We start from the raw sequence: 15164 nt of genomic DNA, 5'->3' as shown, positions 1-15164 counted from the left end.
AAACCTGTAAAAATTTTGGGCTCAACTGGTCATCGAAGTTGCAAGAGAATACTGACAGAAAAATGCCCTTGTTGCATTACTTTGTGTGCTTTCGGATACACAATGAAATACTTCAGCTGAAGTCTTTTATTACTTGGGTGCAAAATTACCTCTTTCTCAAAAACTACGTTTACTTCAGAGGGAGGCGTTTCTCACAATGTTTTATAATCAGCATCTCTTCTTTGTTCATTACCAAGTAAGTTGTTATGCCAACATTTATTTTGAGTAATTACAGTCTCCACTGTCTTTAAATGGTGGCTTCGTTGTGGCCACTCCGAAGCAGCAGAGAATAGTGCATTCAGATTGTCCGTGTAGAGGGTCACATGAGGCCAATGGGATTGCCCGTGTCATTACCGCATCGCCGCTCAATTTGAACAAGGCACGTTTCGCACGAGGGGTATAACATAATGTGGACTGTACTTTTTTCTCAAATGTTTTTAAGGTGCGCTACGAGGAACGGAAATGATGTTATTACCTCTACACAGCGATCTTGTGGGGTATTGTTGTCTTCGATTGTGGTAAAACAATCGGAAAACGGGCCTATCCAGCTGAGCTGTTCACCAAAGAGACACCCAAATGTTTGGATTCGATTAACTAACACCATGTCGAACATACAAATACAAAATACAAAATTGCGAACATCTTCGAATATTCGTATCGATATCCAGATGGGAACTGGATATCGATGTCCACACTTAGTTGAGGACAAGAAAAATCATTAAATAATTGCAATATATATACTTAAAACTCAAGTTTATGGGGGGGGGGGGGGGGACACACACCAACACAGGACATCAAACTTTGAATACGGAGAAAGCACTACTATAGAAAGAATGCAAGTACTTCAAAATCATTAGTTATGAGAATAAGAATATGTTAAATACAAAGAAGTCGATATATATATCTAGGTTGCAACTTGGGGGGAACAGTATGTAGAATTAGAATGCAATCTCTTAAAATCTCAATTGTTCGATTTGCATCATTTGGCAGATAGTATGCTGTGTTGTTTACACTGTACAACTTATAAACGGCTCTCGAAATCAATGACGTAAAAACCTATCTGCCTTGATCATCACAGATGAATCTTCTATCTACAAACAAGAGATATAGAGATAGAGAAAGGCGTCTGCTTCCTTCAATGGTGCGAAACACCTTAGCAGCTGGACAGCGTCCGCCTCGATGGACCAATCTGGCACGGTAATAATACCCCCTCAATATACACACACTAATCACACCAGCAAAACAGAAACTGTGAAATCTCTACGGAGATCTGAGGATGGCCTGCTGGACCGATTTTTTTTCCGGAGACGGAACTGACGGTGGAGCGGCACATAGGAGGTGTTGAAAGTGACGGGGGTGGCGAGTCAAGTGTGACAGGTTGATGGGTACACACAACAGACGTCTAAAAAAAAACTCCCTTGCTTCATAACAAACATATTATAAATGCAAGGATACTTTCTATTCATACAGAAATCGCCAATAAGCTATTAGTTATGGCGGGGAATACTCTGAAATTGTTATCCTCTTGCGATTTAAGAGAAGTTGGTCGAAGATCCTACATCTTAATCAAAAGTATGGACAACTATTGAAGTATTTAAACTCCAGCTTCATATAAAACATAATAATGCAAGGAGACTTCTAGTCATAACATAAGTAAGCCAATAAGCTATTAGTTATGATGAAAAACGCTGTGAAATTGTCCTCTTGCGATTTACGAGAAGCTGTCGGTAGATTTTACTTCTTTACAAGATGGGCTCCCGTTGGAGTATTTAAATTGATACCGTGAGTGTATAATGTTTGTATGATATGAGCAAGATGGGCTGCAACCAGCTAGTGTGTAAACCGTTAAGAGGTTGCCGAAAACTAATAAACAGACAAACTTACGAAAGTATAAACGAGTTGCATTATCTTTGAAAATACGAAAACAAGATTTTCATGTTATTACACTTTGATTGTAGATTATTATGTACTGTCAGAAAAACGTCAAGTCAACAAAAAGGAACGCCATTATACCCCAAAAATGCGCATCAACCAAGACCAATACGATGCTTATACATTGGTACTTCGGTAAGACTCTCTCAGACAAGTTATAGAATACGTAATGCCAGTGGGGCCCATTTCCAAAATGGGTAAAAACATGAACCCGCCGCGATATAATACCATTCACTTTGAATGATTCTGGTATCCAATTTGGACCCCAGCCAGCAGCCGACGAGCATAGCTACAGCGTCTCGGTTGGATGACAGTGTCAACTACGGTCTTAAGTTAACATACTCAGCTGGTATGCCTTACAGGTGAATATGATTATTCAATGTTACACTCGCAATGGAATAATATTGTCTAAATATATATCATGATACCTAAGGCATACCTAAAAAAAAAATGTCCGGGGTTCGTCCTTCCTCAACGGGTAGCAGCGACACTGGCCCTTAACAAGTCGCCGTGTCCCGGTAGGACTTCACCCACGAAGTTCCTTTGCGGCACGTGCTTCCACGCAGAGATCTAAAGACTCGCCGATGTCACTAGACACGGCCCCTGTAATTGGTTAGATTCGTATTAACCAGCTGTTTGTTTTGGTCATTTCTACGCACCGTACGGGGGCAGCCCCTCCTCAGCGGTGGGGGACAGAGTAGCACAGAAAATATTGTTACAGTATCGAGCTTAGTGGTTTATTAAGGAGAAAATGGACTCCACGCTGTGGGAATGGTCTCTGATAATCAGCTGAAATGTGATGGATTACTATTGTAGACGCACCCAGCGTCTTATCATTGGGGTTTGGGAAAGCATTCACCCTTGCATTCATCGTTGTATCGCCTCAAAAACCTCACATGAAAACCGATGACGAAAGTGATGTTTGGAGCTTCGCATGGTGTGAGAAAAAAAGAAGTAGCTATAACTGCTAAACTTGCGGGTACAACAACTTTAAAATCTCTTTTGTAAGGAGTGTTGGACCTCCGGGACGGCCCGGCTGTTTAAAACCCCTTAACTAAACCTCACCCTAAACCTCACCCTAAACCTCAACCTAAGCCCTTAACCTCACCCTAAACCTCAACCTAAGCCTTAACATCAGCTTAAACCGAAACCTCAGCCTAAACCTAAACCTCAACCTCAGCCTTAAACCTCAGCCTAAACCTCAACCTAAGCCTTAACATCAGCTTAAACCTACACACCAGCTTAAACCTAAGCCTTAACCTAAACCTCGGCCTTAACTTAAACCTCAGCCTAACCCTAAATATCAGCTTTTTAAACTTTAACTTCAGTTTACTCCTAACCTGAACCTCAGTCTAACCCTCTCCAAAATGAACGAATCAAAGTTGCAAGGCTCCAATCTATTTGGATTTACACACGCCTATTGAGTTTCCAATGGCCACACGTAACCAAGATGGCGGAATGAACATTTTACACAGAGATTGACAGACTATTTCATTTTGCTGCAAGCGGTATCAATAACGTATAGATTTGATATCTCCAGAAAAGGTAAATACGTTAGTCAAATATTGTGATGGGGCTCAAGCTGCCCGACACCCTAAATCCATCGATCCACCAGGCACAAATATGATTCATAAAAAGCAGAAAGTGCCAAGCCTATTGAAAAAAATTCTGCTTTTGTCAGCCCCCACCCCCCTCCCCAAGATGGCAGGTATGTTCACATGTATATTTTGTTTAAGAAAAGACACCAAGTGTCGGTAGAAAGTACAGGGGACCGTGGTTTTGTGGATGGAGGAAGTGTGATTAACATGATCGTGAGTCAGAGAGGCACTGCCGCACCGTCGCTTTGACTGGACTTACCCCGTGTCACAAATGCCTTGTGGCAGGAGGGCCCAGTGTACTGGACCTCACGGGCGTGAAAAATTGTGACATAGTCATATCCATTGGTTGGAATGAGGGAATATTAAGATGATTAAAAAGAAGAAGTGAGAAATGAGGATTACTTCTATCCAGGATAAATCCTCGGCAAGGTCTTTATTAAATTAAAGATGGAAAGATGGAGGAATGGAGAATCTCCAAGATTGATTAGGAAGACGCTATAGATAAATAGTATTGCGGGTATACAACCATGTGTAAATCTCTTTTGATGAAGTGTTCGGCTCTTTGTATAGCCGGTGTGGTATCGACGTTTCGAACAGTTTACTCTGCTCGTCTTCAGGAAAATACGAGCTAAGACGACGAGCAGAGGAGAAGACGAGCAGAGTATACATTGATGTGACTATTACACATAGCAAGTATACACGAGTACGGTATGCTTCTGCTGTTTAACATACATGGAATATTTTAAGAACATGGAGCGATTGTAATCCACTGTTGACTCTTGATTGCTGTATACACTTGCATTATATAAAATCATTACAACTGCTGTAGCGTTACTTGGTAGGCCTACTAACCTTGTCAAGTGCAATTTACATCAAGAACTCCGCGAGATCGAACGGGATTTGTATGTCTATTATTAAAGACTTTCTTCAGTCCCCTCACTTTCACCTCACTGCTCATCATAAAAAGGACTCGCTACACAAAATACTCCAAAAGTACTCAACATAAATAATATTGAACGTCCGGCATTCTTCGACCAATATTTCGTGTACTTGGACTTAGTTTTTTTTTTATAGCTTCGATCAATCTTTGAGTCTGGAAAAAGGTCAAAAGGTTCGCTGCTGTTAAAGACCCGGGTGTCATCATCTGAGTATACCTCGCCTGTATATCTGTCCACGCCGTCGCCGAATCGCTACGGCAAATGAATCTGTCCGTCATCGTGTTCTATTCTGGCCTCTCGGCTCTTATCGGAACGACCAAAGAGGGTTACGATTATTGAAAAATACTGCACGGCGGCCACGTGGGTTGTCATTAAGTTTAAAGCGACGGTCTGACAGACTATTTACCCGCGGTTTCTGTCCGCAATTTTCGCTGTTGTATAGAATTGCCATCCTCAACAACATTCAAGATTTTTCTTTTAAGGATTCATTTTTTTAAAATCAATTTAGAACAAACACAAATCCCCATTGAAAAGCACTACGACAGTGCAATTTCGCAGTGCAGAAAAAAATTGTTCGGTTGGAAAATACATAAGGGGTGTTTTAAGAAGCATTGCCGCCACGTGGGTTGGTTGGCGTAGCTGAAGGTATAACCTCATTTGCGATTTCTGATGAAGCTTTCTTATAGGACTCCCAGATGTTTGTTTTGTAGGATTCACAGATGTTTGTTTGTGTAGGCTGGTTGTTTCCTTTAAGGAAAAAATACGACATTTTGACAAAACTGCCAAACCTAAAGATTGCGACCACATTTGTTCGTTCTTATTTTTAAAGATTCTTTACTGCTCTAACCTTTATTCGTCAATACAGCCCACTGTAACATTGCCGTGACGGCCATCCAAGTGTTTAATAGGGGCGTCTATATTCCTTTATGTTAATCATCCAGTTTAATGAATGTAAATTGTGAATGCCGGCCCAAGGTTAACCCAATCACCAATTTAATACTCGAACATAGTAAGCCTATACTGTATAATTATAAATGAGGTTTCACTGAACACTGTTGTTTCTACCTTTCGCTAATCAGCATACCCGAACAAACGAGCTCTACCGTCGAGACACATAACACACAAAGAATCCATTACCAATTTTAACGCCATGCCGGAGCTAATAAGTCGGGCCCTGCTTTCCCCCAACCCCCCACCTGGGGTCCGGTGAGTTGTGTAATGGCAAATGTAATAGTTACTGACATCTGGTGGTTCTGGCTTATTCCATCGCCACAGCGTGAGGGGGAGTTTCTGCTGTGACTTCTTTTCTCTCAGGCTTTCAAATATTGATGAAGCAACAGGAATACTCAGAGATGTGTTACTGGTAAAACGCACGAGTTGGATGGCTTGAAACCTTGACCAAAGCAAAACTATAGATACCAGAGGCAGACAGTCATAGTTAGAGCATAATTCCTTCCCTCGTGTTTGGAGGGATCTTGGAGGACCAGGACAATGTCAACATCTCGAAGACACTGTTCTGACTCTTTGGAAATCCAAGCAGAAATTGTGTTCAATTATTAAGGGAAAATTGAGAAATATGAAAGAAATTGCAGTGACGATTCAGTCAACCTCCAGTATCACATCATGTGCTATATTTAGAGTAGAAAGCAGTAGGGCCTACAATATTGTACAGGCAGACAGTATCATATTGTACAGTTAGATAGTATAATATTTTACAGTCACACAGTTTAAAGGCAGTGGACACTATTGGTAATTAATCAAAATAATTATTAGCATAAAACCTTTCTTGGTGACGAGTAATGGGAAGAGGATGATAGTATAAAACATTGTGAGAAACAACTCCCTCTGAAGTGTCATTGTTTTCGAGAAAGAAGTAATTTTCTACGAATTTGATTTCGAGACCTCAGATTTAGAACTTGAGGTCTCGAAATCAACCATCTAAATGCACACAACTTTGTTTGACAGGGGTGGTTCTTTCTTTCATTATTATCTCGCAAGTTTGATGACCGATTGAGCTCAAATTTTCACAGGTTTGTTATTTTATGCATATGTTGAGATACACCAAGTGAGAAGACTGGTCGTTGATAATTACCAATAGTGGCCAGAGTCTTTAATAATGTACAGTGAGACAAAACAACATCGTACAGTTAGATAGTACAATGTTGTACAGTCAGACAGTACAATATTGTACAGTCAGACAATACAATATTGTACAGTCAGACAGTATAATACTGTACAGTCAGACATATAGAGCCGTCACCTATCCTCACCAAAACTAAGTTTGTTTCACATTATCATTGTCACATCACTATTAAGCAGTCGAACCGAACAGACTTTCCCAAATAAGGCTGTCAAAACCAGAATTCTTTCCACAATATTATAATCAAACACGCTCTTGACTTAACTGCAAAACACGAAAACATAACCAATACATTTTGTACACCTGTAACTTCTCTCCACTCACACCAAACAACCCATCTTGACTTTATTACGCACGTTGATGGACTGCTTTATTTTTCACATGAATCTACACACTGAAATGTGATATGGGTTTTTACATGGGGAATATTTCAAGTATATCCTTTGACATTCCTCGACTGACACAAACCCGAACCAAATCACTTAACACTTAAAGTTGAAACTGCCACGCGCTCTAAAGGAAAGAGTTTGTATAAGTATTGCTTGGGTAGCGAAGGGGTCGCGAGTTGTTTGTTCGTCGCGACCTGGCAGCTAGCTACCCCCCCCCCTCCCACCATCCCTCCACCGTCGTACCCTAGAATGCGTGGAAGCGAAATACCAAATCACAGAACCCATGGCGTCGAGATTCAATTTGTAACTCTAGTCTGTTCGCGAACTCGGAGGTCGCGAACTGGATATTTTTATAAGATTTCCTTCGGGGGTGTTCCCTGCGGTTAATTTGCTGCCATGTCTTTTGTCATGTAGGTTAACACGCCTCACGACACAAAAACAGAAAGGAACTGTGGGGCGTTGTCAGCTATATAGGGCCAAATAACCGTGAGATTTTGTTGCGTGCACATAATCTGCGAGGCGACAATTTTGTTTTCTGTAGTATAGAGTTGCCATGTTAAAAAACAAAATCCTGATTTAGACCGTGGGATGATCATAAAAAAGGGCTCTAGTTTTCGAGTTTTGTGGTCTACCCTCTGCAACTACCTGAATTTTTCCCCAGATGTTCTTATGGTAGTCCTGAATAACATGTGAAAGTCGTCAAGGGCAAAACTTGCACAGTAATGAGTTATTTTAATTAGAAAATAATTATAGAAAAATAGCGCCCTCTATTGGTCAAAACTGGAGAACTATGCACAAACTCTATGGGCAAATCACCAAGTGCACAAACGAATGGGGAAAATATACTGGCTTATTTATTTTGCTTTCATTTACAGGTTTTCAGCTCTTTTCTCCCAGATTAATTAATTATTTAACATCCCTGGACATCAATCATTTCCCCAATTGAGTTATTTCAATTGTTTCAAATTAATGTCACTAACAAACTTTCTGGGCCTCATTTTGGTCATTTACTAAGTTTTCAGAGCTTAGACAGGCCTCAATTAAATTGTAATCGATTGAATGAATGAACTTGACAAAAAAAGGATATTGTTGACATTAAGATTTTTTTAATTTCTTCTCTTCATATCATGACACATTTCTAGTACAATACTCATTGTTATCATGATGAATTATGTTACTTTCTTGAAAAGGCCCTTTTAAATTCCCCCAAACAATTCAATTTAAAACAATAATAAATCCGTTTATGTGCCGTATAACCTATGCCTGGCGTATCCCCAAAAAGTCTTGACGTATTCTCACGTATCCACCTGTAACATACATAACTTCATTTTAAGTTAGTGATACGCTATCAATTCATTAGTCATACGCTTTGTATACGTTCAGTACGCTATGGATGCGATTCTGGGAAGTTGGGCACTCTTGAACTTTTAAAATGCTCGAACTAGTTTCTGTTGGCCTATACGCCGGCATACGTTAAGGCGATACACCATGGTGTGACAGGGCCGTTAACAATTTCAAAGATATAAAGATTTTACAAAATTGAATGAAAATAATATAAATCTAGTTCCCAAACTGTCTTTCTGGTACCACAGTAACTGATGGGTTAATTCAATTCTCAAATAAATTGTTCCACATTTATTTTAAGGTTTATATTTTGGTAAGCCAAAAGCTTACTTTTTACACATTGTACTTGTGCAGAATTCTCTTCTTGTTTTTTTCTACTTTTCTATTGAAAATGATGATTCAGACAACATTTTGTTTAAATTAGTTATCATCAGAATAAACATCCCCGTCCGAGTCCTTTGAAGCCACTCCACAACTGGCACAAAAGCATAGGTCTGTGCAGGGGAAACTGATTTGTTGACAGGAACATCTTCTGTGTGATTTTTTCCTTTACATACTTTCTTCTTCAATCTGCATGATACACTGTTCGGGGAGCATGTTCAGCTGAGGCGTTTCAGAATCACCAGTGTCAGAGCGTAGCAACCTTTTGATCGTGGTTCACCTTCAGTTGTCTCGTTGCTAATGGCATCACTATTCTCGCGTTCTGCAAGCGAATTATAAAAGCATACTCGATGACTGAACAGACAGTACACAAAATAAAAACAATTTGTAGGAAAAGCAAACATGTACAGTTTTGGTGAAGGTAGATCAACTCATTGTTCCTTAATTGTAGTACACATCCAATCCAAAGTTTATTTAGGCAGTATGAATTTCTCATATCCAAGTGGCATGCCCTTATACCCTAGTCAACTTGTGCCCAACTACTAAAGGTCAATCCATACAAAACGTATGATAAAGAGCACTGGAAAGCTTTTGATATAAAGAGGACATTTTTACCCAATACTTTGAACTTTTCATTATCTTGTAGCAAATTCTTGCAAAAATTTACACAGATTTTATATATAGATTTTTTTATTTAATAGGGATACTGGTCCTGTTCACAAATACCAACAGTTAACCATATATTCATTTGAGTTTTTTCTCTCGTTTTCCTGAAAACAAAAGAAAAAAAGGTTAGAAGGTTACGCACAGTATTTCTTCTGGTGGACGAGAGTAATGAACAAGTTATTTTTTTTTACCTTCAATTTTTGTTCTTCTTTAGCTTTCTCAGATTAGTTTCTGCCTTTCTTTGTTTCTCCTACTACCTGCACGCTTCACTGTCAGCGAAAAGTGTTGATATACCACTAACCCAGAGCGGACATGTCATACTGAAAAGAAAAGAAATACAAATAAATGAGGGATAACTTTCCGTATGGCGCCACCACTTTTTCACTCATTTTTAGAAAAAGGGATATATCAATCAGGTAAATTAGATACTATATTATTTTATTTCGAATGAAAAAGTGGTGGCGCCATACGGAAACTTTTCCTAAATGAGGCCCTAGTTTACTCATCTTATTTGAAAACAAAATTAGGCTTGTTCCCCTTAGTTTAAATACAACATTTTAATTTTAATACCACATCTCAAAGAAATCTGGTTGTTTGCCTCTAGAATTTTAAGAATAAAGATGGGGATGTTATTTATTATTATTCAAGCATACTTCATCACGTGATTAGTATGGGGGTCTTGGGGTACGTGTATGTACCCTTGCCCTTCCTCCACTTCAGTGTTTTTAGTAAGTAAGGGCCAATTTAATTTTTCCTGAATCGTGTACATTTTTAATCGGCCTAGTGCATTGAATATTTAATGTTTTTTGATTTTTCATACTGTAGTCTGTACATGTAATTGTAATTACTAATTGTAACAGTGCATGTATGAATATGATGTATGTTTTTTGTTATTAATTCAAGTATTAAGTAAATAACTAAAACCGATGTGTGTCATCATCATGATTCATCACCAAAATGTGTATCCTCATCATGTGATCGTGACTCTGATTTCGTTTCATATATTTGAGAGATCGGAGCATTTCATTTTGTTTAACTTCATGACTTGACAAAAAAAAAAAAAAAAAAAAAAAATGATTAACTGCTTTGCTTCGAATTGAAGCACAACTTATTCTGGAAAGAAATGTTGCCTAAATACCTTCAACTTCCACCAGTACATCCACGGTACTCCAACCAGCAGCTGCCGCTGTGCTTTCTGGTGAAATTGGATCGGAAGGTCTTGTCTTTTGTAGGTCGCTGTCATGTCATCATCCATGGCGTCCAAGCATACACATTTTCACATGTCATGATGATCATGATGTTTTTCCTAACCACTGCTGGGCCAACGAACTCCTGCCAGCGATAACTATTTTCCCGAACTAGCTCGGATTAAATTTATGTTGTTTTCATGTAACATAAAACGAGCCGATCTTCGCAACTTTCTTCCCTTCACACAGGACGAAGTTTCCTGAGAAGCGTAGACGACATCTTTCTGAAATCCTTCTCGAAACCACGGCTTCGGCTCCGCATGCTAGCTTGGCCCCGCGGTTGTTTTGGCAATTGTGCGTACTTTGCGTACGCGCTCAGTCAGGGCTTCAGACGAGATAAGGGAACCTGAAGCTGAATCCAACGCAGGCGCCGTCGTTTCGAAAAGGGCCACAAAACCACAGGACTTCGAAACAAGCTCTTTCATTGGTCCACACATCCGCATGCATGTCATATGCGCTATGATTGGCCGAGCTTATAAGTCATCTATTTTTTTGTTGCACGTTCAGCCATTTATTCTCGCTGTATTATTGTGCTTCATTTCGCGAATAAATCCATACTGTGCAAGTTTTGTGCTTGACGACTTTTTTTGGGTGGTAAGTTGAATTTTCTTCAAATTTTTAGACCAAATGTAAGTAGTTGTGTAGGGTAGAGCACTGAAAAGCAGAATTTGGAGCATCATCCCACGGTCTAATTTGTTTAAAGAATTCCCCTTTTTGAATCGATTCAGAAGTTCTAAAGAGAATGTCCCCATTGAAAAGGACTACGACAGTGTCAGTTTTGATGATACAGAAAACAAACATTGCTGGTGGCATTTTAGGACGGGCGGGTACATAATAGTTTGCATTTGTATATATATTTATTATATTAAAACACACACCACATCATCTTGGTATCCCTATATGTAATCATATATGACCAGGCCTGCAGCGCCACTACTGGTGTATGATACACCACTGTCACTTGATCCCGTGTGTTATCTGAAACCAGTTTTTTGTTTTGAGTGGGATGTCCAGATGATGGTTCTGGTATAATAATGAGTTCTTTATTGCATGATATATTTATTTGGTTTGATTATCAATGAAAGGTTCTGTTGTGGAACTGCCAAGGGCATCTTAAAGATCGATCTGTTGTTGAGTAATATTGGTAGGTCTTCCATTTTAATATCATGAGTTACGAATTCATCAGATTTTTTTTTTTTTTTTAATTTGTGGTTATTTTTCTTGTTCTTTATTATTTTGTATCCGGTCCTGAAACGATCGTATGCCTGGTATCGGGTATCCTGGCCTTAGTAATAAATTAATAGTCTTTTTTTTTACATACCACGGGCATTTTTACTGGTCAATAATTCCCTCACAGGCAAATTCATACCTAATCAACCTCATTTAGTATAGACAAATATTTCAGTCTTTTATATAGTGCCACCTTATAACCATGATTTATGTTATTTTCCAAGAAAGTTCGGGTAGGCCTATAGCTTTTGTTATTGTGGCAACCCAATTTAATTCCAAACTATTGGGTGAACTTTTGTGTTAATTTATACCCATCCCCCTTCCAAAGAAGTTTTTTCGCTACCACTTTCACATAGACATTTCTAAACCAACATATAACATTGTTTCCATCACTATTATGTGATTGTTATGAAATACGACTGTATGTCAGAAAAAAAAGTTAAAACATAAAGAGGTGACACCACACAATAAAAAAGCACCGACTTTAATCCCAATAGTGGGTAAGAAGCTTGGCAAACTTTAAATAATATCGAAGTCTTATATAGCGCACGTGTCTACCAAACAAGGTACTCAAGGTGCTTAGTATATACAAACTTTCAGAAAGATAGGTTATTGCAGTGATGAATTCTGAGACCCAATTAATTAGCATCTTATTATAAGGGTTCAAAAGGTGATTGCGGGCGCATACAACACAGCCACAGCTAAAACACCGGGCGAACCCCTTCTCTTTTCTATAAGTGCACTGGGTTCTTTTACATGCGTTACACAACACAAGGGATCAACGGCTTTGCGTCCCATCCGAAGGACGAAGCAATGGTTAAGCATCTTGCTTAAGGACACAAGTGTCACGGCTGGGAATTCAAACCCACACTCTGCTGATCAGAAGAAAAAAATAAGAGTTTGAATTCGGTGTTCTTAACCGCTCGGCCACGACACTTCCATGTTGAGGCATCGAGAGGCAAATACGCACCTATCGTCCTGCCTGATGTGCAAGGCCGGAGAAGGAGGGGTGTTAGGGTGGGGCGATATAGAGTTTAAAAATTTGCAAAATTCTTCAAACTATTTATTTGAATTTTGACTTAAAAGTTAGTTTACAAGGAAATCTCATACATGTTTTTTGTGTGTTTTTCATAAACAGATGCGAAGTTCGGCCCGGACCAGAGTTCGTCCTGCGCCGTTACAAGTTCCACTCCGATTCCAGTTTCAGCTTACATCAGTTCTTCTACACCGACAACCAGTGCCGCATCCCGGCCTACTCACTCAAGATCAGGGGCACCCTAGCCCTCGGCCAGCAGTCATGGGTCACCGACGGCGCCACCGAAGCGGAATACCAGGTATCAAAGGTTACATTGGTTGTGTACGACGAAAAGTTCGGTAAGACTTTAAAGACTCAGGTGAATCGGACCTGCCCAGGGTTTTTCAGCTCCACGAGTAATGACTTAGAGCTGTACCAACGGTATCTTATCATTGACTGGGAGCAAGAGGGCGCTTTCACCGACTGCACGGAGGCTATGGATTTCGCTATGCATGAACTACAGATCGTCAGGAATGAGCTGGTTACGGAATTCAGTACGCAGTGGGCTAAGTTCGTGTCTTGGGAGGAGCTTTATCTTGGGGATATCCACACGGTCAGGGCACAGAGGATGTACTACAGACCGAGAGCATACCAACCTCCATTGAGGAAATATCAGGTGAGAATATTTTATATTAGATTTACCCAGCACATTTCAATGGGAGACTTCTGAACGCTAGGTGGCAGCAGACCTACCAGCTTCCGGGTCAGCCTGACTTAGGCCGTGTCCGAAACGACGACTTCGGCTACAGCTACGTCTAGATCAGCGCGTCTACCAGTGTTGAAGAATAGGCAGACGCGCGCGATCTAGCCGTAGCTACAGCCAAAGTCGCCAATTCGGACACGGCCTTACACTGACTGGAGCCAGGTGCATCCAGGTCAATTCTGACCCAGGATATTTATTTGCTAGTGGTAGGGCCTACGTGCTTGTTATACTGACAACTCTTACGAGCAATACGCCTGCAACCATGGACCTCCTATTGTCCCTCTTTGGTTTATACTTTAACTTTTTTGAAACAGCTCCCACTGGATTTGTACACATTTTCCAACTGTGGACCTTTCCCGAACCGTGGAAACCCTGTTGTCCTCTGTTGATAGGTTCCCGGTTTGAATGTTTAAACCTCCTACACTCTACCCCCTCGAGTTAACTTTAAGTTGATGGCTTTATAAGTGTTGATACAGGTGGGTGATACACATCTAAAATAATCCACATCGTGTATAATAATATCATTGTATTTTAATACTTAATGTACCACAACAGTGTTGATGTACTCGGGGGGAAACCGAGTGTTCTCAAAAATGCATTGAAAAGGGAACTTGTCAATCAAATGCCATTTTGATTTCTCTCACTGACACAATGGTGTGGTGTGAGATTAAATCATGGAATATTAGACTGGAATTTAAATGTCCACAAGGAGAACTCCTTTCCACGTCAAAGAAATAGGATTAAAATGTCAGTACAAAGCTTTGTACAATATGCTTATTTATGTATATAAGCGCATACACCACTTGTCTGATGTCTGTTCTACCTTGAGAAAGTAGGCTCCGGGTGAACCAGTCAAATGATCTGATTGGTCAAGTTGCCCCCCCCCCCCCCTCTCTCTCTTGTGATAATGTCAGGACTTAAAGCAAGACTCAGCACATGGTCAACCCATGGTGGAAGCTTCGTGGCGATTTTAGGACCTGCAGAAGGGGAGGGGGTTTATCACACATCCCAACCTATCCTGATCGGGAAGCAGATACAAGCAACCCTACCAGAAAATTCTTCTAAGGATTTTGAAAACTCTTTGTTGATAACAACAAATCTGTCTACGGATTTCATGTGCATTATGTGGTTCTGCAAACTATTAAAGTGGCACACAGTATAGTTCCCCCATCCATTATATTTCGCAACATTAAAAGCCTGAATAGAAGACTGTTTCGAACTATTTACAGGCTCAGACGGTAGACAGTACAGCCAACCCAGCAGTCTAGTATAAGTGTGAAAGAATTACTGAAAAATGAAAGAAGAAGAAAAAAATCACGAAGGAACCAAGATGAGTACTAAGAAGAGTACATTCATTTTTCTTCATCAGAAGCCACAGACAATAAACCCTCGATGTATCCCATTTTTTATTTTTTATTTTTCAAAAAAGACAAAATTTATAGAAGTCACGGCTAATGAATGATTGTCATTCAGGGTTCAAAG

At 39.9% G+C, this 15164-nt stretch overlaps 1 protein-coding gene and 1 long non-coding RNA gene across 2 annotated transcripts in view; one reads left to right on the top strand and one right to left on the bottom strand.

The window, feature by feature from the left end:
* Positions 1–15164, top strand: part of LOC139934352 (protein APCDD1-like) — a 79393-nt gene that overhangs the window by 36765 nt on the left and 27464 nt on the right. The window contains exon 3 of the mRNA XM_071928545.1: positions 13043–13595. Coding sequence (XP_071784646.1) covers positions 13043–13595 — 553 coding nt within the window. The remainder of the gene's footprint in view (positions 1–13042; positions 13596–15164) is intronic.
* On the bottom strand, positions 8121–11360 carry LOC139935371 (uncharacterized). The gene is made up of 3 exons (XR_011785800.1): positions 10566–11360; positions 9619–9747; positions 8121–9083 (listed from the first exon to the last, which is right to left on the bottom strand). It is a non-coding gene; the product is annotated as an uncharacterized lncRNA (long non-coding RNA).

The sequence above is a fragment of the Asterias amurensis genome, chromosome 3 (genome assembly GCF_032118995.1).
Source record: "Asterias amurensis chromosome 3, ASM3211899v1".
In the NCBI taxonomy this organism is placed as follows: domain Eukaryota; kingdom Metazoa; phylum Echinodermata; class Asteroidea; order Forcipulatida; family Asteriidae; genus Asterias; species Asterias amurensis.
The sequence above is the reverse complement of the archived record's forward strand: the minus strand, read 5'-3'. Positions and strand labels throughout refer to the sequence as shown.